This window comes from Juglans regia, chromosome 11, assembly GCF_001411555.2.
Source record: "Juglans regia cultivar Chandler chromosome 11, Walnut 2.0, whole genome shotgun sequence".
Classification (NCBI taxonomy): domain Eukaryota; kingdom Viridiplantae; phylum Streptophyta; class Magnoliopsida; order Fagales; family Juglandaceae; genus Juglans; species Juglans regia.
Window position 1 is genome coordinate 29,279,739 of NC_049911.1, and position 27,195 is coordinate 29,306,933.

Here is a 27,195-nt window from a genome sequence, read left to right on the forward strand (position 1 = left end):
TCAAAGAAATGACCTCGAATGGGGCCGATAATTGTAAAATCGATGGACATCACACCTAGAGGAAAAAAACGCAATGTATTGATAAGACTGAATATATCCTGAGATACAAAAGATTTCCAAATCCTTTCATCCATACGCCAGGATTTCAACCACTTTTCTACCTCAGAATTTGCATGGCAAAATTGTATCTTTAGTGCCAACAAAAGGACATGGCTTGGAAAGCAGGGAGTCACGAATTTTGTATCAGTTTCCTTTCATTCCATGATAACCTTGGCCCCAAGAGCTCTCATCTTCTCAATTATTTGCTCACCTTCTTCTTTCGATACTCCCCTTTTAAAAACTGCTGGGGTCTTCTCTACCAAGTCTTTGGCTTCCTTGAGACCCAAATCAGTAAAACTCCTAACCTCCTTGATTATCTTGATCTTTGAAGCTGCCTCATAGGACTCAAGTTTTAATTCAAAAACAGTCTTTTCTGGTTTCTTCTCCTCCTTGGCTGCTGTAGGTGCCTTTGCTGCAAATCCAGCCAATCCCGCAGCTCCTGGTTTCATGACCCCAACTGTTGGTGGGTCCTTCATTCCCATTCTTTTCATCATAATGGCTCCCAGCTGGCAAGCTTCAGCCAATGTGAGTCCTGAGACTTCGTCTACAAGCCTAAATACACGCTCAGTTGGAGGACTACGATGCTCTGTGGGATCAAAATTAGCTGGATCATAATCAGTTGGGAGCCTTTTCTGATCAATCTCCACTTCTTCCCCCTCTTCCTCCTCCCTTGCAGGTTGACTAAATCTTTGAGTGAACGTATTGATATTAATAGGATTTAGTGCCAGCACAGCTTTTCTGGATAATCCCATTTGTAAATTATGCCTTCTTAAAATGAAGCTCATTTTCACGTTTCTATTCTATTAATGGAAAATCAACCCTTAAGCTTTGAGCTTTCACTGGTCGACTGACGACAGTATGGCCTGAAATCCACCAAACAAACAAACAAAGGGATTGTTAAATCATATACATTTGCTTCAATCAAGTTTTATTTAAAAAAAAAAAAAATGACGATTTACGAATATAAATAAGATATTTATAAAGATAAAATAGATACAAAAATAAGCTTAAAATAATAACAAGAAGAATACATTATAGCTCTAAACCTTCTGAACAGAAGCTTCGAAAGGGGGGAAAAGTGTGCCTTATGTTAGAATCCTTGAAATTTTTGGAATTATAATCTCAACTCATACAAAGAAACATGATAATATGGGATTGCATGAAGCATATCATTTCATCTTAAACTCAACCGCAATAGTTTCAACTCCTTTTCCAACGAAAAGCAATCAGCAATCTTGAAGAAACTGAAATTCACTTTTCTGTAATATTTCTTTAGGAGCAATACATTAACCCTACAAAGGAGCGAATGGCCATATTCACAAAAGCACAAAACCACGCATACAAAAGAATACAAGAGATAAGATTTTAGCTCCAGAGAAGACAGCTCCAATCCATTAAAAGTATGATTATTTCTCCTGCTCCAAATTAACCATAGGGCCCTGCTACATCCACCGAGAAACCCCACCAAAGGTTTCTACCGACAGTGCAAATTTTTTTTTTTCCAAACATTTTTTAATCCCCCTTAAACATTTTTTTAAAAAAATCACAAACTCATTAAAAAGCCCTTCCTTAACCATTAAGTTTTAAAAAAAAACAACAACAAACAACAACAATCGGTGGGATTTGTAGGTGGGAATATCATTTCCCTTAACCATATAAAGCAAAGAGGGAATACATTCCAGGAGGGACTACTCCTATCTTCCGAACTAACCTTTCCAACGAAAGAACCTCATCAACCATCTTTAGTGGTGTATTTTCTCCCAAAACACTATAATTCAAAATAAAAGCACTCAAAAAAGGACTATCTGGAGAGCAAAGCACACTCTTTTCTATCGATTCATCTACGTACTGCACCATCAACATTCCTCAAGGAAGTTCTTCTGGGATGCATGTATGGTTATGTTCTTTCTACCACTCAATGGCTAAAATTTGAAGATGGAGGTGATGTGCCTTTCACCTAAAGCGAATGCTCTCTTCCACTGCACGTGTGTATAAGTTTGCAATGAAAAGAAAGTCAGGCATAAATTTCAGCAATCTAAAAATTACCAAACTACAGCGACGAGTCTTTCCTAATGCAAATTTGCCCAGCAGATTCAAGTTCCCACAACAACAGGTTAGCTAGTACATTTTAGCTGCTAAGGAAAGAAAAAGACTAACTTAAAAACAAAGTGTCAAAAGAATTCCCATGACCTTGCTTACTAAAGAAAAAAAAGGAAAATGAAGGAAATGAGATTACAGACTGAAAAAACCTCAAACCGAGTGTTCCATCATATGTAACCTGAAAGACTCAAACTACTTCTTGAGGTTCTTTTAATAGCTTTATCACATTTTCTCGGTAGCCAAACAAACGAAGCATTGAGGAAATCAATAAAGAAGATAGCTTTCCCAGTTCCTGACACAGATGCATTACAGTAGAAGTGAACTAAATCACAAGCAAATCAATAATTAAAAAAAAAAACTGAAAAAATAACACGGGTGTCACATTTATAGCTGCGAGGAAATGATAGAAAAGGGGTAAAAAAAAACGAGGAGATGAAGCCAAACTCTAAAACCCATCACTGACTCAAAAAAAAACAACAACAAAACAAAACAAAGTTGTAAAATCCAAAGTGCACGCAAACATCCCAAATATTTTGGTCCAAAATCTCTTCCAACCACAAAGAAAGCACAAATCAAGCAAAAGATAATAAATACCCAAAGGGCAGCTTCGTACCTAATCCCTGACCCTAAATTGAGGGTGAAGACGACAAAAATGGCGCGCCGTCGAGGATGGAGGGTCAGACGGCTGTTGTATGTTCAGTTTTGAGGGCTCGATTCTGTGTATCCCTTAAAACGACGACGCCTCTCGAGGATATTTCTAGTCATGTTTGCGCCACATCGGTCGCTTGAACGACAGTGCCTTTTAACTATGGAACGGAAATGATTGAGAATAGGGCTGTAAACGAGCCGAGCTCGAGCGAGCCTGGGGTGTGCGAGCTCGGCTCGTTTACTACTCGAGTCGAGCTCGAGCTCGGCTCGTTTATCAGTCGAGCACATTATAGCGTCCGAGCTCGGCTCGTGTAGAAGGGAAGTAAGTTCGAGCTCGGCTCGAGCTCGATTCTGTTAACGAGCCGAGCCGAGCTCGGCCGAGCTCGGCTCGCTTATGACAAAAATTTAAAAATTAAAATGTTTAATATAAAATTAAAATAAATGCTCATAATTTATATATTTTGTCCAACATTATAATTTATTACTCATAATATAATATTATATTTATATTAATTAGTGTAATATAGTAGTGCTATTATACTAATTCCATATAAAACTAAATTAATATGTAAGTTGTAACACATGTTATATACTAATACTATAACATATTATATTTATATTAATTAGTATAACACGTCATATAAGTATATAACATTATCTAACTTTATCTTTTATCAAACATTATAATCTATTATTCATAATATAATATTATAGATCTATTATATACTAATACTATAATACTATTATACTAATATGATAAGGAGATGGTGTAATTTGTAAATTTATAATGTTATATATTATGTAACATTATAAAACTTCTAGTTTTATAGAACTAATATTATATTGTTAATATTATATAATATTAGTTCTAGTTAAACTAGAAGTTAATATTATAAATTTATATATTGTATATGTAGTGGACTATAAATCTATAAAACTAAGTCTATATACATATTTATGTATATTATAAATTATATATATCTAACTTTTGGCTATTATATATATATATATATATAAATATTGTATTATATATATACAAATATATACGAGTCGAGCTCACGAGTCAAGTCGAGCTTCAAACGAGTTTGTTCACGAACATTAATCGAGCCGGTCGAGCTTTATACGAGTTTGTATCGTTTAATAATCGAGCCTAATTCTATGTTTACGAACGGCCCATTTAATATTCGATTCGAGTCGATTTCGAGTTTAATCGAGTCGAATTCGAGCTGCCTGTCGAGTAGCTTGTTTATTTTACAGCCCTAATTGAGAATAATAAGAAATAAAAAACTTTTAAATTTTTAATGGCAACTATTTTAATTTTTAAAGAAAAATTAGTCCTAAAATTTAAATCAAATTTTACTATTTAAATTATGTAAATTTATATATTAACTTGAAAATAAAATAACTCATCTAAAAAATAATACACATAACATTTTTCACAATTTCTTACGCAATTATATTTTAAAATGTGAGACAGTTTTATAAAATATCGTTAATTTATAAAAATGCCTTAATATATTTGTATCATTTAAAAACATGATTGTTAAAAGAGTTGTATTTATATCATTACTCTTTTAATTACCATTTAATTACCATCGTTTCACTATCTTCTCGTATGACATCAAATGATTTGATGATAATTAATGAATGATAAATAATTTTTTAATAATTTAATATCAAATCATAAGATAATGGAAAAAAATTAATTAATATATCTTATAATAAAAGTTCATAATTGATGTAACAAAACTTATTTTTAACAATATGGGCTTGCAAATAGAGTTTTTTAATTTGACGTACTACAAAAAATTATTTCAGTTTATAAATTTTATTTTTGTAAGATCATTTTATAAAGCATATATTTCTTTAAGATTTATAATAAAAATGAATTTTTATTATATGTTGGATGAGATCACATAGCTATCAAATTTTAAAATAAAAATAAAATTTTTATACTAATTAATGTACAGATTTTCGCATCAATTATGAATTTAATCTGTTCATAAATAAACTCTCAAATAGAACTATTATTTCCCAATACAAGTAGATAAGTTCTGCAAAAGCTTTGATTTTGAGAAGAGTTTTACTATGTACAAGTAAGTTTGCATACCAATCTGCGTATTGATATTGTTGTCATCATATTTTAAATTCAAATTAGTACTATTTTTAATAAAATTTATTTTCTAACTAATCATATTGAATGAATGTACATATTAATATGCAGAATCATTTACAATTAAATTTTTCCTTTTTAGAATTAGGTAATCTCAAAAACCTTCGGCACTTGGAGGCTAGGTCATTGATAGGCCAAGATGGGCTAGCTTAGCTCAAGTCCATATCAGGCCGAAATATTTGGGCTGTGGGTTGAACTGGCAGAAGCCCATATAACTACTTAGACCATGCAATGAATTAGTGCTCGCCCTAACAAAATAGAAAAATGATATCTGTAATCTTAAAGTGTATAAAATTTATGCACTCTCAATTGATAAATTTGAAACCTATATAAAATTATTATTTTTTTAATGATGATGTGGATCATAAGTTTATCAATTTTTTTTCAAAATGAGTGTGCAATGCTTACACATTCCAAAATTATATCTAATATTACTCAAATAACTCAAATAAACAAAGATCATTTGTAAGCTTACTATTTTTACTTTTCCTCCATTCTCGTAAACCCTTGCTTTATATTTCCAATTACTAATAATCGAAAATATCATTTATTGCATTCTAATCTTATATTCATGTTGATGACGTGTTTTGCACATCTGGGCCTAGTTCCAACAACCAGGATTGAGATCCTGCTACATGCGACACTAATACAAAGGCAGGCTCGGACCTTTGATACCAAAGTCAGTTTTCTTCTTTCTTAATGAATTATTTTGAATCAGCGTGAAGAGAGATTATTAGTACATGGGGTCAGACTTTTATACGAGATATTGGAAAACATTCTGTATCCTGTCAATGGTAAGCATCATGCCCATAGTTTTCAAGCCATGGTATTTAATGCGATATAACTTCTGAGGTGGAGTCATTAATGCGACGGCTCCTTGGGTGGCTTCTCAATTGTAGGCGGTCGGCGCGGTCATTTCTCGTTCCCTTTGTCAGGAAATGGAGGCCTGTCTATGATCCCCGCTCACGTGCCAGTGTAGATCTTTAAATGCTAGGTGTTGACAGATCCCATTTGTCCCCTTGGATCTGTTTCCTGCGCGAGGAATACCCCAACTTTTCTCATACGACTCCTGGACTAAATTCTCTTGGTGGATCTTGGACGGTCCACCAAGATTAGGGTTTGAGACTGCTGCATGATGTTGGGTCAATTAATTAATAAACAAACCGAGGTTATAAATTCTCTAATCTGTCACTATCGTATAGTACTGATCAAGGGACGTACGTTATATATTAAGCATGAATTAGTTTTAAAATCGTCTGAAAATCTTTAAAATTAATGTATTAAAAAATCATTTTATTCTATTAACTTATATATATATATATATTTGATATTTCTTTACTTCAAAATTATTTAAAAACTTTTCTTATGGAATCTTTTGGAAAGCTAATTCACGTGGAACTCTCTCTAATCGTACGTACATTGAGTACTACAAATATAAATATATTTTTATATAATTCATTCCATTTGTTGCATTGTTTGATGATCTTGTAATTGGCAATAAAACAAATAATCAATAAGACATGCTAGCAGCTTATGCGCTCGGAAACCAACATCATTCAACAAACAACGTCCAAACATATGAAAAATGGATAATGATATACATACAAATTTTATATTTTAATTTGAGAGTATTTGTATTAAATTACCGATCTTATTTTTATATGTTATTTTATAAAAATGTCATTCAGTTAAAATAAAATTATAAAAATAATTATACTCGTATTTTATTTTTAAGATAATATAAATTGCGTTGCCGAGTTCAAGAGATCATCGTATCGTAATCATAAAGGGTGAAATGTGTTGTTGGGTGTTACAAAATAACAAAGGTTGAATGGTACGATTTAGCTGTTAATTAATTATCCCATATTTTAGAATGCCAATCCATCTATTAGAGCTTAAGACCTCACACCTCCCAAAATTAGTAGACAACATATGCATAACGACTACGATTAGATATTTTGATTCATCCAATACATATACATATATAATATATTTATTTATTTTAGTAATTCGATGGATTCAAAACATTAAAAAAGATAGACCAAATATATATATATATATATATACACATATATATCTCCTTATACTTAAAAGCATCTATCGCCCGATCAACATTAAGATGAACAGTAACTTATTTTACGTTTTCTTCCTCCCCTCACACTCCTCTCTATCTCACAGCAAAATCATAAATTCTCCTTACATCCAACTCTACATCCTCACAGTAAATTCACCACATAAATCACAAATCAACAGATCTTGTGAAGAGAGAATGTAGGAGCTGGGGCTTCGGCTGGAGGAAAGGAGGAAGAGGAGGGGACGTCGGTGAAGTACGAGGTTACTGCTGGCGGTGCGATGGTTAACGACGGCGCTACGAGGAGAAACCCGTATGTCGAGACCCATTTCGAGTTGCTCACGTGTGGCTGAGGGAGGAGCTGCTAAGGGGCTTCAACAGTGGGTTTTGCTCGCCAGAGTGAGGGAAACCGGTGAGGTGATTGGTTACGCCACAGGGTGGCGCACGGCAGCGTTGGGCTGCTTGAGGGAGAAGAGAGAGAGAGAGAGAGGACGCGCGGGGAAGTAAGGAGCTGCCAAGGGAATTTGATGGTGGGGTTTGGTCGCTGATGACGTGGTCGGTGACACCGCACAGTAGCGCACGGCTGCTTGAGAGAGGAGATCGTGTGAGAGAGAGGGAGGACGTGGCTGAGCGGAATGAGAGAGAGGAAGAAAGTGAAAGTGAGGGGAAAATAAAAGATTTTGGGATTTAAATCCAACCTTTAATCTTAAGTCTCTAAATTTGATCTAATAGTAAAAATTTAACTGCTGATTTAAATTAATTTAAAATAAATAATTAACATATAAATATCATATCATAAATAAATTATTAAATTTAATTTATAAAATATTAAAATTTTTAGAATTTAAATCCAACCCTTCATCATAAGTCTCTAAATTTGATCTAATGGTGAAATTTAAATATTGATTTAAATTAATTTAAAATAGATAATTAACATATAAATATCATATCATAAATAAGTTATCAAATTTAATTTATAAAATATTAATCTTGCATCATTAGATAAATGATAAAATTTTGTTAAATAATTTTAAAAAAATAAAACTATATAAATAATTAGAATTTTAACATAATTTAAATATGATAATATTTTTAATTAACTAAATTAGATAAATGTCCATTGGATATTATCCTGCTGCTAGTATAATAATGATATATATATATCTACTATATATATAAATGCGAAGGTTGTTAAGTACCCACGTCGATGGATGCTTGTAATGGATGAAGATGGAATGTAGAAAGTGAAAGCTGTAGTAAATAACAGACTGCACGGAAGGTGTTTGATGAAAATACCATGAGAGATTTGAATTGCTACGGGAGTACTTTGAGGGCTCCCAACCTCCTTACAATGTAATTCTTACAATCAGATTCTTCAATACCATTCCTCTCCACTCACTTTTCCCTTTATGCTTACAATTTCTCTCACTTGTAACTAACTCTCCCAATTGATAAACTAACCTTACTGACTATGAAATTGCAAATGACAGACACAGGTTTTAACCTCAACCTTGACTCCAACGCACCGTTTGAAGTTACTAACTTAAACGGTGCGTTTAACATTTATTAAACGCAGCAACTAAAACATAAAACGCACTCACCCCCTGATTAATTCGAAACGCACGCACACTGCCCCCCATTCCACTTGAAACGCACGCACACTTCACGATTTCTCTTCCAACGCACGCCACCGACTTAGTCTTCAGGATCGCACTACGCACCGTTTCACTTTCACCTCTTTACGTCGTCGTTCCGAGTTAAACTTCAACACTTAATCACTTCAGCCTTTGTTTCTTACTTCCAGTTCGACGTTCCTTAGTTCTTAGCTCTAGGGTTCTTCGCTCCTTGTCCCGAATCCATCCGCCGGTTCATGACAACTCCCTCCCATCACAACACCTTGCCCACAAGGTGTGGGTAGAGGCCTTGCAGACGCCATAGCAGTTCCCAGGTGTTTTCTTCAGTCGGCAACCCCACCCACTTCACGAGGACCTCGGTAACTGCTCTTGCACCTTGTTTCTTCATGCGCCTTTCAATAATTCTTTCTGGTTCTGGTCTTAATTCACCTGTGTGATCCGTAGGTGGGAGTGATGGAAAGATTGGAACTTGACAGCCAATTTTTCTTTTTAGACAAGACACATGGAAGGTCGGGTGGATCTTGGAAGATTCTAGAAGCTTCAATCGGTAAGCCACTGCTCCTATTTTAGCTTCAATTTGAAAGGGCCCATAGAATCTGGGAGCTAATTTCATGTTGTGTCGAATGGCTAGGGTTTTTTGTCTGTACGGTTGTAGCTTCAAATAGACCCAATCTCCTACTTCAAACTGTGTCTCAGTCCTTTTTTTATCAGCAAAATGTTTCATTCGATTGCTAGCTTCACTTAGATTATTCTTCAGCAACTGTATTATCTGATCCCTATCCCTTAAAACTTGGTCTGCCATGTGATTCATGCTTGTTCCTGGAACATAAGATAGTAAGGTGGGAGGAGGATACCCGTACACAGCTTCAAAAGGGGTCATTTTTGTTGATGTGTGATAAGTGGTGTTGTACCACCACTCTGCCATAGGTAACCAAACTGACCAGGACTTGGGTTTAACCCCTGCATAGCATCTTAGGTAGCATTCTAAGCCCTTGTTAAGTGCCTCGGTTTGGCCATCGGTTTGAGGATGATAGGCCGAGCTATAGTCAAGAGAGGAACCCTGGGAGTGAAAGAGAGCCTGCCAAAAAGAACTCAAGAAAATAGGATCCCTATCCGACACCACGGACCTAGGAAACCCATGCAGCTTAAAAATATTTTTCATAAACACATCAGCGACTATTTGAGCAGTATAGGGGTGAGACAAGGCTATAAAGTGGCCATATTTTGAAAAACGGTCCACTACCACAAAAATAACACTGAACCCCTTAGAGTTAGGTAACCCATCAATAAAATCAAGTGATATGTCGGTCCAAGGCTGATCCGGAATGGGTAAGGGTTGTAATAACCCTGCTGGATAAGTTGTTTCATATTTAACAGCTTGACAAGTCTCACATTCTCTCACCAGCTGTTTGATGTCCTTCTTCATCCCCTTCCAATAAAAATCTCGTTTGGCTCTTTGATATGTTTTTAAATATCCGGAGTGACCTGCATGGGGATTATTGTGAATGTACTGCAGCACTTTTAGCTTAAAATCAGAATCCGGGTTCAAAACCACCCTTCCCTTCTTAATAATCAGCCCTTGTTGCACAGTAAATCCTTGAGGAACGTTCTGATTTTGATGCAGATTTTTGAGTAACTCCACTAGCTCCGTAGAGTCGAGGTAGCTTTTTTTTAACTCCTCAATCCAAAGAGGCGTAGGGAATGAAATCATAGCTGAGCAAACCGACTCTTGATCTTCCCCCTCCCTTCTTGAAAGGGCATCCGCTGCCTTGTTTTCCTTACCCTTTTTGTATTCAATGGAGAAATCATAACCCATGAGTTTTGTAATCCATTTCTGTTGCTTCTCAGTTCCCACCCGCTGTTCTAATAGAAACTTAAGGGCTTGTTGGTCAGTTTTTATGATAAAGGGCTGCCCAAGGATATAGGGTCTCCACTTTTGTACTGCAGTCACAAGAGCCAATAATTCCTTCTCGTAGGTCGAAAGTAGCAAGGCCTTACCCTTAAGGGCCTGACTTAAGAAATAGATGGGCTGTCCTAGCTGCATTAACACTGCCCCTATCCCTTTTCCGCTTGCATCACACTCAATTACAAATGGCCTGCTGAAATCAGGAAGTTTAAGGACCGGTGGTTGAGACATGGCCTGTTTTAAGGCTGTAAAAGCCTTGCAGGCCTCCGGGTTCCACGTGAAACTGTTTTTTCTGAGTAAGGAAGTAAGTGGTGCCGCGATGAGGCCATAATTCCGGATAAATTTCCGATAATACCCGGTGAGTCCAAGAAACCCTCGTAAAGCTTTCACATTCTTAGGTTCGGGCCACTCTATCATTGAAACAATTTTTGAAGGATCAGCCATCACTCCCTTGTCATTAATAATGTGTCCCAAATAATCAACTTCATCAACCGCAAACCGACACTTGGATTTCTTTGCAAATAGGCAGTGCTGTTTCAGTGTGTTTAGAACCTCCCTTAGGTGAGTCACATGGTCTCCCATTGATTTGCTGTACACAAGAATGTCATCAAAGAAAACAAGCACAAATTTTCTCAAAAAAGGTTTAAAAACATCATTCATGAGCCCTTGAAATGTGGCGGGGGCGTTAGTGAGCCCAAATGGCATTACCAAAAATTCATAATGTCCCTCATGAGTACGAAATGCTGTTTTGGGAATGTCACTAGGCACGACTCTCACTTGATGATAGCCCGATCGCAAATCGAGTTTAGAAAAAATTACTGCCCCAAAGAGTTCATCCAGCAGCTCGTCTATAATTGGAATAGGGAACTTGGCTTTTATTGTTTCCTTATTAAGTGCCCTATAGTCCACACAAAGTCGCCAACTCCCATCGGCCTTACGAACCAGCAAAACAGGGGATGAAAATGGACTAGAGCTAGGCCTAACCACCCCCGACTTCAACAACTCAGTAACAATCTTTTCAATTTCAGTTTTCTGGTAATATGGGTAACGGTATGGTCGACTTGAAATTGGTTGAGTGCCGTCCTTGAGGACTATATGGTGGTCATGACTACGGGGTGGTGGCAGCCCTTGGGGTTCACTAAATACCCCTTCAAACTCCTCCAACAGATCAGAAATTTGCCCTCCCACCTCGGTACATTTTTCATTTGTTACCTCCTCACACATGATTTGCAGCAAAATGCCCTTCCCGGTAGTCATAGTTGCCTTAAGCAACTTATCCCCATCCTCCACTACCGATGGATTTAACCTTAATCCTTTGAGTTCAATCGGTTTTCCATCCAAAACAAAATTCATAAGAGATTTCGAAAAATTCCAGGATATAGTGCCCAATGTTTCCAACCATTGGATGCCCAACACAATGTCACAACCCGCAAGGTCCAATAAATGAAGAGGTGGGTGTAGTAAGTTACCTTGGACCTTTAGAGGGGCTGACCGGCATATTCCTTCACTGCTAAGTCCTTGCCCATTGGCGACTCGCACCCTTAGATTCACTGAATAATCCACTGGTAATTTTAATCTTGATGCTACAGCTGTGTCAATAAAATTGTGCGAGCTGCCTGAGTCCAGCAGTATAACCACTTGTTCGCCCAAGATACTTCCAACTACACGCATGGTTTTTGATGTGGGGGTACCCGCAATGGCTGCCAAGGAGATTTCGGGTTGTTCATTGCTGCTGGACAGTGTTTCTGGCTGAGCTACTATCGCGTCATCCTGCAGCACCTCTTGCTCATCACTTTCATCCTCACTACCTTGTAGCAAATATATTTTTGGACTCTTACACTTATGCAATGGATTCCACTTTTCATCGCAATGGTAGCATAAGCCTTTGCGACGTTTTTCATCCATTTGAGTGGAATAGACAGGTTTAGTTCCCCCCGTTGGATTTTTCCACTTATGATACACCTCCCCCGAGTAAGAGCTTTGTGAAGAGTTACTACCACTCATAGTATTTGGTTTGTCCCCTGTAGTTTTAGTGAATTTTTTTGTGCTGCAATAGTACTCCTCTTGCATTTTTGCTAACTCATATGCTGCATGTAAATGTACAGGGTTTAAAATACGGGTTGGAATGCGAACCTCGTCTTTCAAGCCGCTGAGGAAACAACTCAGCTTGTGAGAGTCGGAAAGACCTCTCACACGATTTGCCAAGGCCTCAAACTGGCTCATGTAAGCAGCAACAGTGCCAGACTGTTTTAGCCTCGTCAAGGCCTCCATTGGATCGTCATACGCGGTGGGACCAAAGCGAAGGAGTAAAGCCCTGGAAAACATGTCCCAATCCCGGAATATTCCCCCATTTTCAGCTTCTTGGAACCAAACAAGGGCCTCCCCTTCCATATGGTAAGAGGCCATCAACAAGCGGTGAGGTAGTGGAGTTTGGTGGAAATCAAAGTAGTGGTTGGCTTTAAAGAGCCAAGCTGCCGGGTTAGTTCCTTGAAAATGAGGAAAATCCAACTTTACACCCCTGGGGTTAAATCTTCTTGGGTCTGTATTGTCGAATTCCAGTTGGAATGGATTGTGTGGGGGTGGGGGTGGGGGTGGGGGAGGATTGTTTTGTTGGGCGAAATGGGCTCTGAGCATATCTTTAATCTCTTGAACATCTGTCTTAACTTCAAGGATCTCCTGTTTAGCTTGATCCATCTGAATCTGTAGGGCATCAACCATCTGCTGCTGTTGTTGTTTTGACCGAGTGTTTTCAGCCATGTTTTCAGGGTGTTTGGATGAATTTTCTGGGTTTTTGGATGAATTTTCTGGGTTTTTGGATGAAGCTGCGTAGGATCGGTTGGCTGCTGTACCACTTGTTAAGTACCCAAGTCGATGGATGCTTGTAATGGATGAAGATGGAATGTAGAAAGTGAAAGTTGTAGTAAATAACAGACTGCACGGAAGGTGTTTGATGAAAATACCATGAGAGATTTGAATTGCTACGGGAGTACTTTGAGGGCTCCCAACCTCCTTACAATGTAATTCTTACAATCAGATTCTTCAATACCATTCCTCTCCACTCACTTTTCCCTTTATGCTTACAATTTCTCTCACTTGTAACTAACTCTCCCAATTGATAAACTAACCTTACTGACTATGAAATTGCAAATGACAGACACAGGTTTTAACCTCAACCTTGACTCCAACGCACCGTTTGAAGTTACTAACTTAAACGGTGCGTTTAACATTTATTAAACGCAGCAACTAAAACATAAAACGCACTCACCCCCTGATTAATTCGAAACGCACGCACACTGCCCCCCATTCCACTTGAAACACACGCACACTTCACGATTTCTCTTCCAACGCACGCCACCGACTTAGTCTTCAGGATCGCACTACGCACCGTTTCACTTTCACCTCTTTACGTCGTCGTTCCGAGTTAAACTTCAACACTTAATCACTTCAGCCTTTGTTTCTTACTTCCAGTTCGACGTTCCTTAGTTCTTAGCTCTAGGGTTCTTCGCTCCTTGTCCCGAATCCATCCGCCGGTTCATGACAGTATTGTATTTGTTATAATGGGAAAAGAAGACACTGCCGGACCAAACAACCAAAGGCACCGCCACAGGCCCACAGTTCCGTTTGTGGACCGGATTGACACACGCAAATGCGTCACAGATTTGATACGCGGCGTTGTCGTTTACGGCAGATTCAGAAAAATGGCACATGGGTAATTCGGCTTCAAATAGATGACCTTTTATGGTAAATTTACAAGGTCTTTGGGTCTATATATACCCGCTCCCTGTCTACCTTAACATTCATCGCAATATCAAATTTGTCGAGATTTGCAAGTTGAGAAAGTACCGAACGAAGCAAGTAATCAGAGAGAAAATGGCGGAAGAGGGCCAAGTGATTAGCTGCCACACCGTTGATGCTTGGAAATTGCACATGCAGAATGGAAACGAGTCCAAGAAACTGGTATTTTAACCAACCACCCCCCCAAAGAAAAAAAAAAAGTACATTACTTTTTTATTTTATTTTTTTTGTGTTTCTCATAAAAATTAGGGCTTTCAAGGGTTAGGAGTGATTATTTCGTGATTTGAACAAAATGGTGTTGTTGGGTTCGATTTGGTTCTTGTTTAGAAAAGCATATGCTGCTTTGTTTAAGAGTTGCGAGGAAAAGATAGAGCCACTGAATTGATTTCACTTCGCTAGGGTATTCACATATGACATGATGGGGTTTTTCTGTTGGCTGGTGAAATTTAGATCTTGGTGAAGCAATACAATTTTAGAAGCTTCGTTTGGTAAAAACTTGTCCTTGAAAAGGTCCAAATGTGATTAAACATTGTGCGAGACTGTTTAGTTTTCATTTCCTCGTCGTTCTTGCACGTGTTCTTCCTGTCCCCTTTAATGAGATCTCTTTGAAATTCTTGATGCCATAACGAAGAAAGCTGCTTGACAGGTGGTGGTGGATTTCACGGCTTCATGGTGCGGGCCATGCCGTACCATTGCCCCAATTCTAGCAGAGATTGCAAAGAAGATGCCTGAGGTCACATTCCTGAAGGTTGATGTGGATGAACTAACGGTAACAGAACATAAGCCCATCCCCTTCTCAAAAGTCTAAACTAAAGTTATTTGGATAAATTCAGCGTTTCTACTTTCTCAGGAGTGGGAAAATAAATTTAATGGTGATTGTTGTCTGCAGACTGTAGCTGAGGAGTATGAAGTGCAGGCGATGCCGACCTTTGTGTTCCTTAAAGAAGGCAAAGTGGTGGACACGGTTGTGGGTGCAAAGAAAGACGAGTTGCAGCCGACCATAGCAAAGCATGCCACAGCCACTGCTGCTGCTTGATGTGTAACATGGAGGATATTGGAACCTCATAAATCTTTTTTTTATTTTTTTGTTCTTTTCTAGTTTGTATTGGCTGTGGTTATGGATCTTTCAGAAGCTAGAGTGTGGCTAGCTCATGTGTGCATGTATGCAGAGCTACACATCGCTTTAATTGATGTTCTGTTGTCGAAAATGCTTACGGTACTAAGTTTATGTTGTTCTTCTTGTTGTCGTCGCTCATACTGGAGCCGTGAAACGAGGAATCAGATTGGCGGTCATGGTTTAATCTGTGAGTGGCTGACCTGATTTTGAGATGCAATAAAAGAATTGGATTGATTACGTTCCAATAAGTGCATTGTTCATTAGTATTGGAATCAAATTATAGGATTAATCAATATTAGCTTACTAAATTTTTTAGAGCTCTTTTGGCAATCCCAGGCTAAGAAGCCGTGCTCCATTGAGCATGAGAACTTCTGTCTCCATGTTCCCCCTCAAGTCCAAGTTCGAACTCTTGATGCAAATAATTTTAAGAGACCATATTCTATCAATAAAAAACTGATGATTCCTCACGTCGGGTTTAACTGGATGAAATCCATATTTCATTTGCAAGATTGCTGAAATTTCTCATCATAAAAAAGAAGCCGTGCTTCCATGATCTCCATCTATCTACATAATGCTAATCTTGACGTGTCCTTATATCTCATTTGCCCCTAGCTGGCCGGAAAAGGCGACCGCCTCTTGGGCTCTCTGGCATAGTAAAAATGACACAATTGCTTATTTCTCAGAAATGGGAAGTTAATTGGCCCTGATTGTCGAAATCATTTTTTCTGTTTACAGAACCTCGTCGTGTGTGTGTGTATACCAATCTGTGTTGAAGGACAGCAGAAATTCTAATATACGCAAGCAAGGCAATTGGCAGCAAAGTCCCAAATCTCCCGCAGACGACCTTCCTTTTGAAAAAGGAGGGGTACTCTCAATGGCCCATGCAATGAGCTTTCATCGGATGCAAAGATGAAGTCGACACGACATTTAAGACTTCCGCCACCAACTGTATACCTCTGGGTGCCAATGAATAATGAAAGGGACCTTATTTGATCAGTCACAGTCCCTTTAACAAAGTGATCGCATCCCAAGCTAGTTGCATCCTTTGAGGTCATTGTTTCAGCGTTGCACGTCTATTTTCAATGTAGGAGAATCACAAATTTACAACCGGCAGGATCTACCTGTTTTGGAGGCTTGAAGCTGATAACAGGCGGATTTAAAGAGGGCTCACGACTGCTACTGTTCACATATGTTTAACTTGAAGCGAATACATGCCCTGCTTTTATATCATGGTGTCTATTAAACAACAACAAAATAAAAGCTAAGTAAACATTTTGTATATGGTTCACTGAATGAGAAAATATACTTGTCGTGGCACAATTAGACCTGAACAAACCTATGTTGATCTGGAGGTTTTGAGGATGTTTTGACTATGATGTTGATAATTGGAACTGTAATGATATAAAGGAAGTATCCACAGGCCAACCAAAACAAAATTCATTATCCAGAAGTTGCTTTTCAGTCTATCCTGCCCTGAGCCGCTTACAGATTCAGTTCCAGGTATGTTAGCACACATTAGTTATAGCAATCATGTTGGGCAAGGGGTGGTGGTAGCGGAGTTTCTGTGGCGGGCAATTTCGTCCATTTCCATTGAGTAGAGGAGCAGAGAAGAGGACGCTTTGTTAATATGAAGAAAGTGTTTATGGATTTTTATAGCACTGTGAATCTTAATCACGGACAGTGTAGTATCACATATTACACAATAAACAAAAGGAGGAGCAGAAGCAGCAGCAATGACAGTAATTTAGAATGTAGCTTTAATTTAGTAGAAGCACTCGTCTTTACAAATAATCACTCTTCAAGCATATTCATGTCACTCATAAGGAGTTGTTGCTTAACTACTTTCTTCTACCAGTCCATATCTTTATATTGCCAAAGAATCATAAACTATATGTAGCTTAGTATCGCACCAAATCACCAGTAGGGCCCAACCCTTCGTTGAACCTTTATACCGAAGCAGTTGCCTATCCACCACAATTGACTTGCACAAGCATATTTTCCAGAAAGGGGGAAAAAACTGCTAATTTCCGAGGTGAGATACCCTTGGCTATAAGTTCCAAACACTGACGACCTTTTACCCATCACTTCTTTTTCTTCACCACTCGCTTAGTAGCTTGCCATCATATGCAGATAATGTAATTGCATCAGGAAGTATTACCTGCTTTTGCAGTATTCTCATCTCCTTGAATTGATTTCAGTGGTTGTACTCACTGAAGAACAATTAGCTTCGACTGATAATCGCTTCAACACATTGGGGCATGGATCTGCCCCAAAGTTAGTATCGGATATGGTAACCATGCAACTCTCCTGCCCTATGCATTTCTGTAAAATATATCAAACATAAAGAAATGTTAATATGATGGTATTAATAGATGATATCTGTAAATGTAGAACCACAACTAAATCACATCTATGACTAAAAAATATTATTGCAGTTAGGGAAATGCCTTCTCTAAAACTTCAAGAGAGTTTGGTGCATGACAAGTTCCCTTTTGGAAACTTCCACAAGTTCCAGAAGGAGTGCCAAAGCTTGCAAACTTAATAGTTGATATGGACTGCCCTGTTGCACACTGCAAGTGAACCTTGGCCTGATGCATCATATTTGATTCACCATGGCCCTCAACACTATAGTTATCAATCGTTGGGTGGTGCTCATATGAATCAGCACAAACACTTGTCACTGATCTCCGCACAAGAGAAATCTTTGATGCATCCCCGCCAAGTTCCTCAAAAACTATCAACAAATTTCTGGTTGGCTTTAACCAGGACCTTGGAACATGGTACCTGAAGAATAAATCGTGTAAGATAAACCAAGTGGAAATGTTCAATAAATCAAGCTCAGCCAGCCTTTTCCCTCAATTGAGGGCATATCTAAAGATTTCATTGCTCTATGCTAAAAGTTATTATTATTATTATTATTTTTTGGCTTTGAGCGAATTGAATTCTAATACCATCTTTGAGTTGGTTGCCCACAACCAAGTTGGCACTTTGTGGGCCTGAATGTCCCAGTGTAGCTGCAAGTACCGCAATCACCCTTTGCATAGGCCATCCAATATCTTCCTATACTCTGTCCATTGATCCACACTTGGCCCTTCCCCATACTCCTCATGTCTAAAGCCAATGGCTCATATCCTTTAGGTGCATTGAAATAAGCCTGCCAGTCAAAAATAAATATTTAGGCCATGTTTGGACACTTAGATGAGATGATCTCAACACTTTTCATAATTTCATTTTCAAACATCACATAAACACAATACTTTTCAATTTCAAATTTTCAAATTTTTCATTTAATCATTACAATTTTCTCAAACTTCTAAACAAAATACTAAAAAAAATACAATTTTTTCAAATTTCAAAATAAAATAATACTAAAAAATTATATTTAAACAATATTTTAACTTTATAATATTTTTATTCAACTTTTTCTCTCTTTTTCCAAAACCCAAGAAAACATCTTAACTCAAATCATTTCACTACTATTTACAGAATTTTCATCTCATCTCATCACCCAAACATGCAGTTAGCCTCTAAAGTCTTTGACATTAATCTGACTTGCTCCTTTTTATACCCCTTCTCTAATCTTCCTTACCTTATACCACTTCAACGGACGCTGGCTTTGGATAGCTAGTGATCCACGGATCCAATCAATAGATGAGACTCTATCAGGAGAGACCAAATTCATTGCCTCTCCTTTCAGACCAACCTGTGTGCAGAGAAGACTGTAAGACAAACTTCTGGGATCTATAACACATGATGAAACATACATAAATAAGATTATCATATTTTTGTTTGCATATATATCCTTTTTCTGACCTGATAGGACCATTTTTGCAACGACAAGTCTTTTTTTCCTTCATCAAGACCATAAAGAAAAACTGGACCAAGGATTCCTGTTTGCCACATTTCATAATGCAACCCAATGTTCTTCAGAAACACAGAAAAATTCAACAGTCAGTCCCAGATATAATTCAATGACTTGAGCGTTCAGTGACTCAGTTAAGTCAACTCTGGCTCAGCTTCTGCTGCCACCATGCTTAATTGACCCCAGCAGTTGGAGAACTGGCCAGTTAAATTGCACTCTAAAAAATGATTAAACTACCAGACCTGCATTCAGAAAGAGTCATGCTAGGGCACTAACCGGTAATCCCACAGCTATGCTGAGAAGTGCAATTCTATTTCTTCCTGCATGCATGTTGACTGGTCCAGTAAATGTGAATTGCCTCTGTTCCCTGGTTCCAAAGGCTGATCCTATAGGAATAAATATGACAAAATTATTGAACTTCAATTTTGGGTATGAGAATCTAGGGATACAAGAAGTACTAACCCAATAGCAGAAGGCAAGTTTTGAATCTCTTTTTTTGTTTCCTCCTCTTTGTAGGCCAGGATTGTACTCAATTACTAGTGAAAGTTAAATTCAGCATACCTGAATATTGCCCATTGATGAAGATATGAACGGCATGGCCAGTTGATTGCACACTAAGAGTGGGCTTTTGTCCTCGCAGAAATGATTCCGATGGATGAATGTTAACACTGAAATGAAAACAAAACTCAAAATTCAAAAGAAATATCTGAATATTAATGAAGACAAAAACACAGAATAGAATGTATCATGGGTGAGGAAATGTGCACTCTAGATATATCTCTGTCCAGTCTAAGAATAAACTGAGACTACATTGTTAGTAGGCCAGAAGGATCTGACATAAACCCAGTTTCCTCGAGCCCCACACTGCTTGACACATCTTCCATTTCACATCTCTCCCTCACTCTTGCTCTTGACTTCTCAGCCAATTCCATATTCATTAAGTTGCACTACCAATCTATACTAATGAAGAGTAAATATATGCAATGTTCAACTAGGCGGATACAGCGATTTCTTCTCTGAAATATGATAATCAAATCCTTTCAGATCATACCTCTTTTGCATAAACATTGGAATGAATGTTTGTGATTTTCAAAATGAGTCATAAATATTTAGGTTTTAGAAGATTGAAGAAAGAGGTGGCGACATGTGCAACAATAAGTTTAGTTTCATGAGATCCATTAGGCTGCTAATCGGCGAGAAATTAGCAGAAAGATATTCAACAATCACATAAATCTAGAAGCTCACCTGGTTATGTACCATAGATAGTCACTAGCATCTCTGGTAACATTTATTTGCTCCAACAGTCCAACAGCTGTCATTGTTGAATGGTCTTCTACAGACAAAATATCTTCATCATAAGCCTCCCACGAGAACAATTGGGAATCAACCGGCAACATTTGCATCTGTGAAGTTTGAACTCCAACCTTTTTGAGGACATAATTGTGTTAGCCCGTGGTCCAAAAGAATAATGCACAAAATGAGCTACTCAACCACTAGTTGCTTTTTCCTTTTGACGTGGATTGCAATGAAAGCTAGAACTTCACTTACCCTTGCAGTATTAAATACCACATTTCTGCAGTCTGGAAGGATGCTAATTGACCAAGGAGGCAAATTGTAGTGCATGTTATTGAATGTCACCCTAGCAGCAGAATTTGAATGATAGTTTGCAAGAAAAGCAGCACACCGTCTTCGCCCTGAAGAGAATACATGTGCCTGGGAGATGGCCATGATCCAGTTAGGCAATTCCATTGGCAAGTTCAGTCTTGATACAAGTTTCCCAACTAACAGAACAGAGTAATGATCCATAAAAGAAAAGGCTGACCTGCTGATAGGTTCCTAATGAAGTAACAACGGGATCTGAAAAAACTAAAGCATGTTCACATAGCTTAATAGCTTTATGAAGTTCCTTCAGATGACCATGTTTAGGTTGCCTGATCAAACCTAAATACAGTGTGAAGTCGTTATTTGTGATTAAGAGTTAAAAATATAAACTAATTACCAAAATGCTATTCCTATAGGGAAATCAGGATCCAAGAAGTATTGGACTCAAGGTAAGATAGAAACGGGGATTACTGCAGTTTTGGATGCATGAGGGGGGGAAATTTAGAAGTCATTGAACCAATATTACAATTACTTACAAAATTCTGAATAATTCATATATCCATGAATCATAACTAAAAGTATCTGGTTAGTAATGCCGAAATGCTGTGTACATTTAGAGAGCATCTAATCTTGAGAAGTAGTCATGAAGATATGAGCTTAGCTTTCTCACCATATTCATCAATTGGAGCATCATAGTCATAACTTGTTGTAATGAATGGGCCACCAGCAGTGCGTCCGAAGTTGGTTCCTCCATGATACTGACAGAAGTAAGAAGTCATACACTAGGATCTAAATTCAATGACAGGCAAAATGAGTCCTTTTAAAACAAAGAACTGAATCATCCAAGATATCAAACCATGTAGTAGTTAACATATGAGCCACCCTTTTGTATGAAACGAGCAACTGCAAATGCCAAATCTTGAACTGGTCTCTGGTGAAATGTGCCTCCGAACTCTGTGAACCTAACCATTTGGGGGGAGGGGTAGCCAATCAGAAGAGTATGCATTCATTAAGTCATTCTAAAGGTAGTGGTGAAGTACACATTTACCAGCCACTCCAAGCCTCGGTCCACAAGGTAGGCTTGTAGGGTTTGTTGGGAGAGAAAGCATCACAGTAAAAACCATTACATGCGTTTATCTGTGGTAAAAAATGGAGAGACAAAGCTCAACAAATTTCAAATGAAACTAAAAGAAAACTGTTAAACACAAACCACCCACTAAGCGTTTTTAAGGAGAGAGGGCCAATGTAAACCCTACTACTACAGCCAGGTATTAAAGTAATAATGGGAAACCGAGGCATCCCATTATGTAAGGAGAATGAGAGAGCTGACCATGGGGTCTGGAGCATCGTCTTCCTTGCACATCACCCATGGGACTCCTGTATTCAATCCAACAGCCATTTTGGCCGCCCAATTTATGTACGCATGCCCGGCACCTCCGAAAGCCCTACTCTCCGGCCCATACTCATTTTCAATCTAAGCAAACCAGGAAAAGAATTATACTGCCAATCAGTTAATATAAGTACCATCCACCGTCAAGGTTTATAAGTGCACAACCCACTCTTTCGCCATTTCTTTCCATACTTATTCTCAACCCCAAGTTACTACTCGTACATATCTTAAGATTCAGGAAAACAGAATTTACGGTACACAAAACTTTACAAGGACCTATATCCAGTAGGGATACCTGAGAAAGGATGATGGGGCCTCCTTGTGATGCAAATAGCCTCTCGTTCTTCATCATCTGGACAATCTTCTGGGTGAAGCCTTCCATTGCCATCTTCATGAGAAAACATTGACAGATTTTCAGCTATTAAACCAACATCTGCATCATAATTGCTGCTTTCGTCCTTTTTTCCCTTCAATTTGATTGATCACATTACACCCCAAGATTTCAGGAAACAAGAAGAAATTAGAGGAAGGAAAACCTTGAAAGGCTCATTATCTGTTCTGAAGCTGATTCCAGGAACATACTTCAGCCAAACAGGGAATCCACTGCACCACACCACGGAGAGAATGACAATCAAAATCAAGCCCTCCAAACAAATTAATTTTACAAAATAATAATAATAACCCGTATCATCGGGCATCTATTCTGCCACAATGACATAAGAAATGGAGATCTGAAAATAAAAAAAGTGTGCAAGTTAATATGTACCCAAAGTTCCACTCTGCACAGATATACGGTCCAATGCGGAGATGAGCATAGAGTCCTACTTTCTGAACTGTCTTAATGAACCGTACCAAATCGTACCTTCCTTCAAAATTATACTAAAAACCAAGTTTCAAAAGGGCAAAATAAGCTTAGAACTAAAAAATAAGTGAAAAAATAAGCAAAAAGACTAAAACAAAGAAGAAGTAAAAGATGCTGCAGATCGAGAATAATACATTGCCAGGTGAAGGTTCATGACCATTCCAAAACACATATGTGTCTATGACATCCAAGCCTCCATCTTTGGCCTTCATAATAAGGTCCTCCCACATCTACACCAACACCCATTTCACAAAAACACCAAAGTCTCGCAAATAAATCAGCTTTTTTAAGAAGATCATCAAATGTGAAATAAAAACCGAGACATACTTCAGGTGTGCTTCTGGGATAGTGAATGGAGCCGGAGATGAGGATTCTCCTTTGGCCATTGATGATGATAGCCTTCTTATCGTAGGTGACACTGCACTGGATCAGCTCAGAACCAACAACCAAGGTCGTGAAGAGCAACACTAGAAGCTTGGAAATGGAAACTGAGAGAGTTTCCATGTCTTTCTCTCCCTCTCTCTCTCCAACTATGTGGATGTAATTTTGAAAAGAGAGCTCAGAGTGGCGAAAGTCTGTAAGAGACAAGTTTTGGGCTTCTGATCGTCTACTGCTACTCTTCGGCAATGCAACCACGGTCCTTCTCTGCTACGTACCGTCTTTATATATTGTAGTCTCAGGCTTGTCCGCTCAGAACAACTGAACAAGTGCGCTTTTGATTGAATTAAACACCCCAAATAATATTTTAATTTTTTAAAACCAAAAAAAGCTGTCACAAATTGAAGTTTTATTTTACTGTTGTCATCTGCCAAAAACAAAAAGGGAAAATAACAATTACATAGTTGATGACAGCTTACGTTTTTTAGGCTGTTATAAAGTTCCTGAATACCAATTGAAAGATGTATACTGATAAGGTATGATTCACCAGTGAACCCAATTAACTTAAATAATGCATCTTTTGTGTAGACTACAAATTAGATCAACTTGTATTTTGCATGTGTCGGCATAACAAGAAGTGACTTCACTTCATTAACAGCATTCATAAATTTGGGTCCTCAGATCTCAGTGGTTGGAGTATTAGGTAATAAGGGATTAATATAAACTCAGAAGTCGGAAGCTAGCAGGGTCTATTAATAATCTAAACTTTCCATTGCCAGACCTAACCTGGAAACCCATTTATATTATACTCCTTTGCCCTGTTTGCACATGTGACCCCTCCTTTCCTGTCACCAACCATACTCCCACTTTGTTATTTGTTATTCTCAGGATGACAAAACGTTGTCTTGTGAGCATAGATGTCTCAAGCCTTGTCCAGTAGTCTATGGGCACTGGGTCAGTACCATGCCACCATGTGATTTGTCTTCCATGCCTTTCTGTATCATCTTACATTGTTCATACATTCCCTCTCATTGAACGACATGTTGAAATGGTAGGTCACCATGTTACCCTTCTTTTTTTTATCTTCTTTTTGGCATGGGACTCCCCCATGATCCCCCCCACTTTTCTTTGGATGATTGTTTTACTTTCTTTGAAGATCATCATAATATTTCCAACGACTTATTCTATGATATGTTTATTAGATAGCAGTATTAGATATTTTTCGCTTTTTTCCACTGTACAAGCCGAGAGATTAATCATTGCATGTTATATTTGCCCTGGAGGTGAATCTTTCAATCACTCTACAGGCAGAATGCACATTCCCTACATTAAAAAAAATCCATAAATCTTAAATAGCAAGGTAGAGTTATTTATTTATATTATTTAAATAATAAGATTTGATTGATAAGATTTAAATTTTAAATTATTTTTTTTCTCAATCAAATTATGTCATTGTGTTATATACACTAACTTAATTTTTCTTTTTCTTGTAAAATATTATTGTTCTTTTTGAGGGGTATGAGTCTAAAAAAAGTTTATAAGGTACCCATATTAACGAGCATCCACATGTAGATCGTTAATTAAAGAAAATGAAAGATCATGACCAATGCTCCAACCAAGCTGCCACATGCATCATTATTAGTAGCGAAATGATTTTTATAATTATAAAATATATAAATATTGTATAATTATTTAAAATAAATAAATAAATATTATATTCATATTAAAAAAATTAATTTTTAATAATAAATTTTATTATTTTTTAAAATAATTATACGATATTTATATATTTTATAATTATATGTAATATTATTTTTATTAATATATTTTATTAAAAAAAATAAAAAACAAAACAAAACAAAAACATTGATTGATAATTTATTTTATCACGATATGTTAGATCTCCAAAAATTATTTGAAAAGGCAGGCAGGCAGGCAGAGCCACTTCGGTTAAAGAGCCGAACCACAAGACAGCGGGCCAATGCTCGGATTCCGTGGAACGTGGTTTCTTCGACCGTGGTCTAGTACTTCTCGTTGAGCAAACCTGGGATTCTTTGTGTACTTCCGTTTTTATTTTTCTTTTTTGCCCTTTAGCATGCGTCCTTCATTCTCTCTCATTCAAGACGTACTGTACCCTATGCTAGGGCACTATGGTCCTAAATCTAATCTTCCTAAAGGGTTGCCAATGCCTAATAGGTAGAAATTTGATTGCCTAGAAAATATAACCCAGAAAGAATAACTCTTTGGTATTTATTGGATTGTTCAGCCACGCTCATGTTTTCAGTCTTTAAACCAAATGAAAGCAACTTGCTCATTATTATTATTATTATTATTATTATGAGTAGTGTTATAATTTTATTTATAAATTTTATTTTGTTAATTTTTTTAAAAAATTAAAAATTAAAAATTTAAATTTTATAATTTTCACATGCTAAAGTAAGCTTTTTGAAAATACATTTAGTATTTTTCTATTATTATTATTGGTATGAATTTATCAAATAATGCTAAATGTTACAAGACACGTGTCACATGCATCTCTCTTTCATTAAACTCGTTTTTTATGGATGTTTCTGATGATGTATAACATGAAATCAGCATCACTTTTCAAACAATCTCATGGGAATCTTAATATCCTGTAGAATGAAGCGTCGGTGGCAATGAAGCGACTCTGAATTATGCACACTATCGTCCTGCGTAAAGAAAAAGAAGCATAAACGCGTTGCGAGGAGGGGATTTTTCAAATCCTAGCTTTCTTTTTGTATTAATAATTCACCTAATTTTTGTTTCTGTATCTATGATTCGAGTCGCTCATCACCTAAACCAACTCGGGCCCAACTCCCCCACCCACAAAGGCTATTTATTGTACCTTCCAACTTTAAATATGGACGGCCTGTTAGTTTACACCTTCCATTGCAATGGCTCCTTTTCTCTTTTAAAAGTTGATTTGATTATATAAAATTAAATTATTTCATCTCATCTTATATAATCATTATAAATTTTTTAAATTTTTATATAAAATATAATAAATAATTCAATTTTTTTAAATTTTAAAATAAAAATTTATATTATAATAATATTTTATTCAACTTTTAACAAAATATTATATCTCATCTTATATGAATTGCATAACTAAATGAGGCTACTGATTCAAATAAATGATTAAGCTCTTAATCTTTAAGATCATAAAACTTGTATGAGTCACCCTATATATAATAAGATCATAAAAGTTGTGTGATCCCTTTGACATGGGCCCATGATCACACATGCATTTTCATAGGAAGCCCTCGCTTAGAAGGAACCTCAATTATAATGTTGTCGACTTTTATTTGTAATTAGTGTTAAAGGGGTCCTCTCTTCGTCTAATCTTAATTTGGTTTCTAATATTTTAGCGTTAACTAGAAGACAAGGGAGGTGGGGACACCGTTGATGCGCCGTTTGTTTCTCGCTAGTGTCAATGCATCGCATCTATTTAATTTAGCACCCCTAGATCTCCGTTCCGTTTACGTCGGTGGGAACAGTTTCGGTTGTCCGAGAGACGGAGTCGACACATTTCACGTG

At 37.3% G+C, this 27,195-nt stretch overlaps 3 protein-coding genes across 5 annotated transcripts; 1 reads left to right on the top strand and 2 right to left on the bottom strand.

Moving 5' to 3' along the window:
* Nucleotides 1-62: 62 nt before the first annotated feature.
* LOC118349858 (50S ribosomal protein L7/L12-like) lies at nucleotides 63-2,965 on the bottom strand. Of its 3 annotated transcripts, none has more exons than XM_035695634.1 (3): nucleotides 2,813-2,965; nucleotides 1,811-2,078; nucleotides 63-962 (listed from the first exon to the last, which is right to left on the bottom strand). In XM_035695634.1, exon 3 carries the CDS (start codon nucleotides 882-884, stop codon nucleotides 255-257), a length of 630 nt encoding a protein of 209 aa, XP_035551527.1. In that variant the 5' UTR covers nucleotides 885-962; nucleotides 1,811-2,078; nucleotides 2,813-2,965; the 3' UTR covers nucleotides 63-254. The 3 variants fall into 3 exon arrangements, with proteins under 3 accessions (XP_035551527.1, XP_035551528.1, XP_035551526.1); XM_035695635.1 differs by lacking the exon at nucleotides 1,811-2,078 and adding an exon at nucleotides 2,378-2,491; XM_035695633.1 differs by lacking the exon at nucleotides 1,811-2,078.
* An 11,452-nt stretch (nucleotides 2,966-14,417) lies between these two features.
* On the top strand, nucleotides 14,418-15,788 carry LOC118343696 (thioredoxin H-type-like). Its single transcript, XM_018965534.2, has 3 exons — nucleotides 14,418-14,588; nucleotides 15,073-15,195; nucleotides 15,316-15,788. Exons 1-3 carry the CDS (start codon nucleotides 14,502-14,504, stop codon nucleotides 15,460-15,462), a joined length of 357 nt encoding a protein of 118 aa, XP_018821079.1. The 5' UTR covers nucleotides 14,418-14,501; the 3' UTR covers nucleotides 15,463-15,788.
* Nucleotides 15,789-17,286: 1,498 nt separating this feature from the next.
* Nucleotides 17,287-23,941, bottom strand: LOC118349856 (beta-galactosidase 5-like). The gene is made up of 19 exons (XM_035695630.1): nucleotides 23,587-23,941; nucleotides 23,394-23,489; nucleotides 23,164-23,276; nucleotides 22,934-23,000; nucleotides 22,693-22,785; nucleotides 22,338-22,481; nucleotides 22,056-22,144; nucleotides 21,864-21,969; nucleotides 21,678-21,765; nucleotides 21,228-21,346; nucleotides 20,954-21,118; nucleotides 20,651-20,829; nucleotides 19,967-20,073; nucleotides 19,682-19,791; nucleotides 19,357-19,467; nucleotides 19,133-19,246; nucleotides 18,495-18,697; nucleotides 17,991-18,327; nucleotides 17,287-17,865 (listed from the first exon to the last, which is right to left on the bottom strand). Exons 1-19 carry the CDS (start codon nucleotides 23,761-23,763, stop codon nucleotides 17,719-17,721), a joined length of 2,565 nt encoding a protein of 854 aa, XP_035551523.1. The 5' UTR covers nucleotides 23,764-23,941; the 3' UTR covers nucleotides 17,287-17,718.
* Between the last annotated feature and the right edge of the window lie 3,254 nt (nucleotides 23,942-27,195).

What these genes read in the sequence shown, in the direction of transcription:
- LOC118343696 (XM_018965534.2), top strand. Translation starts at nt 14,502, where the DNA reads ATGGCGGAAGAGGGCCAAGTGATTAGCTGCCACACCGTTGATGCTTGG. An exon ending in GAAACGAGTCCAAGAAACTG is followed by an intron (nt 14,589 to 15,072) that starts GTATTTTAACCA and finishes GCTGCTTGACAG; the next exon opens with GTGGTGGTGGATTTCACGGC. An exon ending in TTGATGTGGATGAACTAACG is followed by an intron (nt 15,196 to 15,315) that starts GTAACAGAACAT and finishes TGTTGTCTGCAG; the next exon opens with ACTGTAGCTGAGGAGTATGA.
- LOC118349858 (XM_035695633.1), bottom strand. Translation starts at nt 884, where the DNA reads ATGAGCTTCATTTTAAGAAGGCATAATTTACAAATGGGATTATCCAGA.
- LOC118349856 (XM_035695630.1), bottom strand. Translation starts at nt 23,763, where the DNA reads ATGGAAACTCTCTCAGTTTCCATTTCCAAGCTTCTAGTGTTGCTCTTC. An exon ending in GCCCCATCATCCTTTCTCAG is followed by an intron (nt 22,482 to 22,692) that starts GTATCCCTACTG and finishes TGGTTTGCTTAG; the next exon opens with ATTGAAAATGAGTATGGGCC. An exon ending in CATCAATGGGCAATATTCAG is followed by an intron (nt 19,792 to 19,966) that starts GTATGCTGAATT and finishes TTATTCCTATAG; the next exon opens with GATCAGCCTTTGGAACCAGG.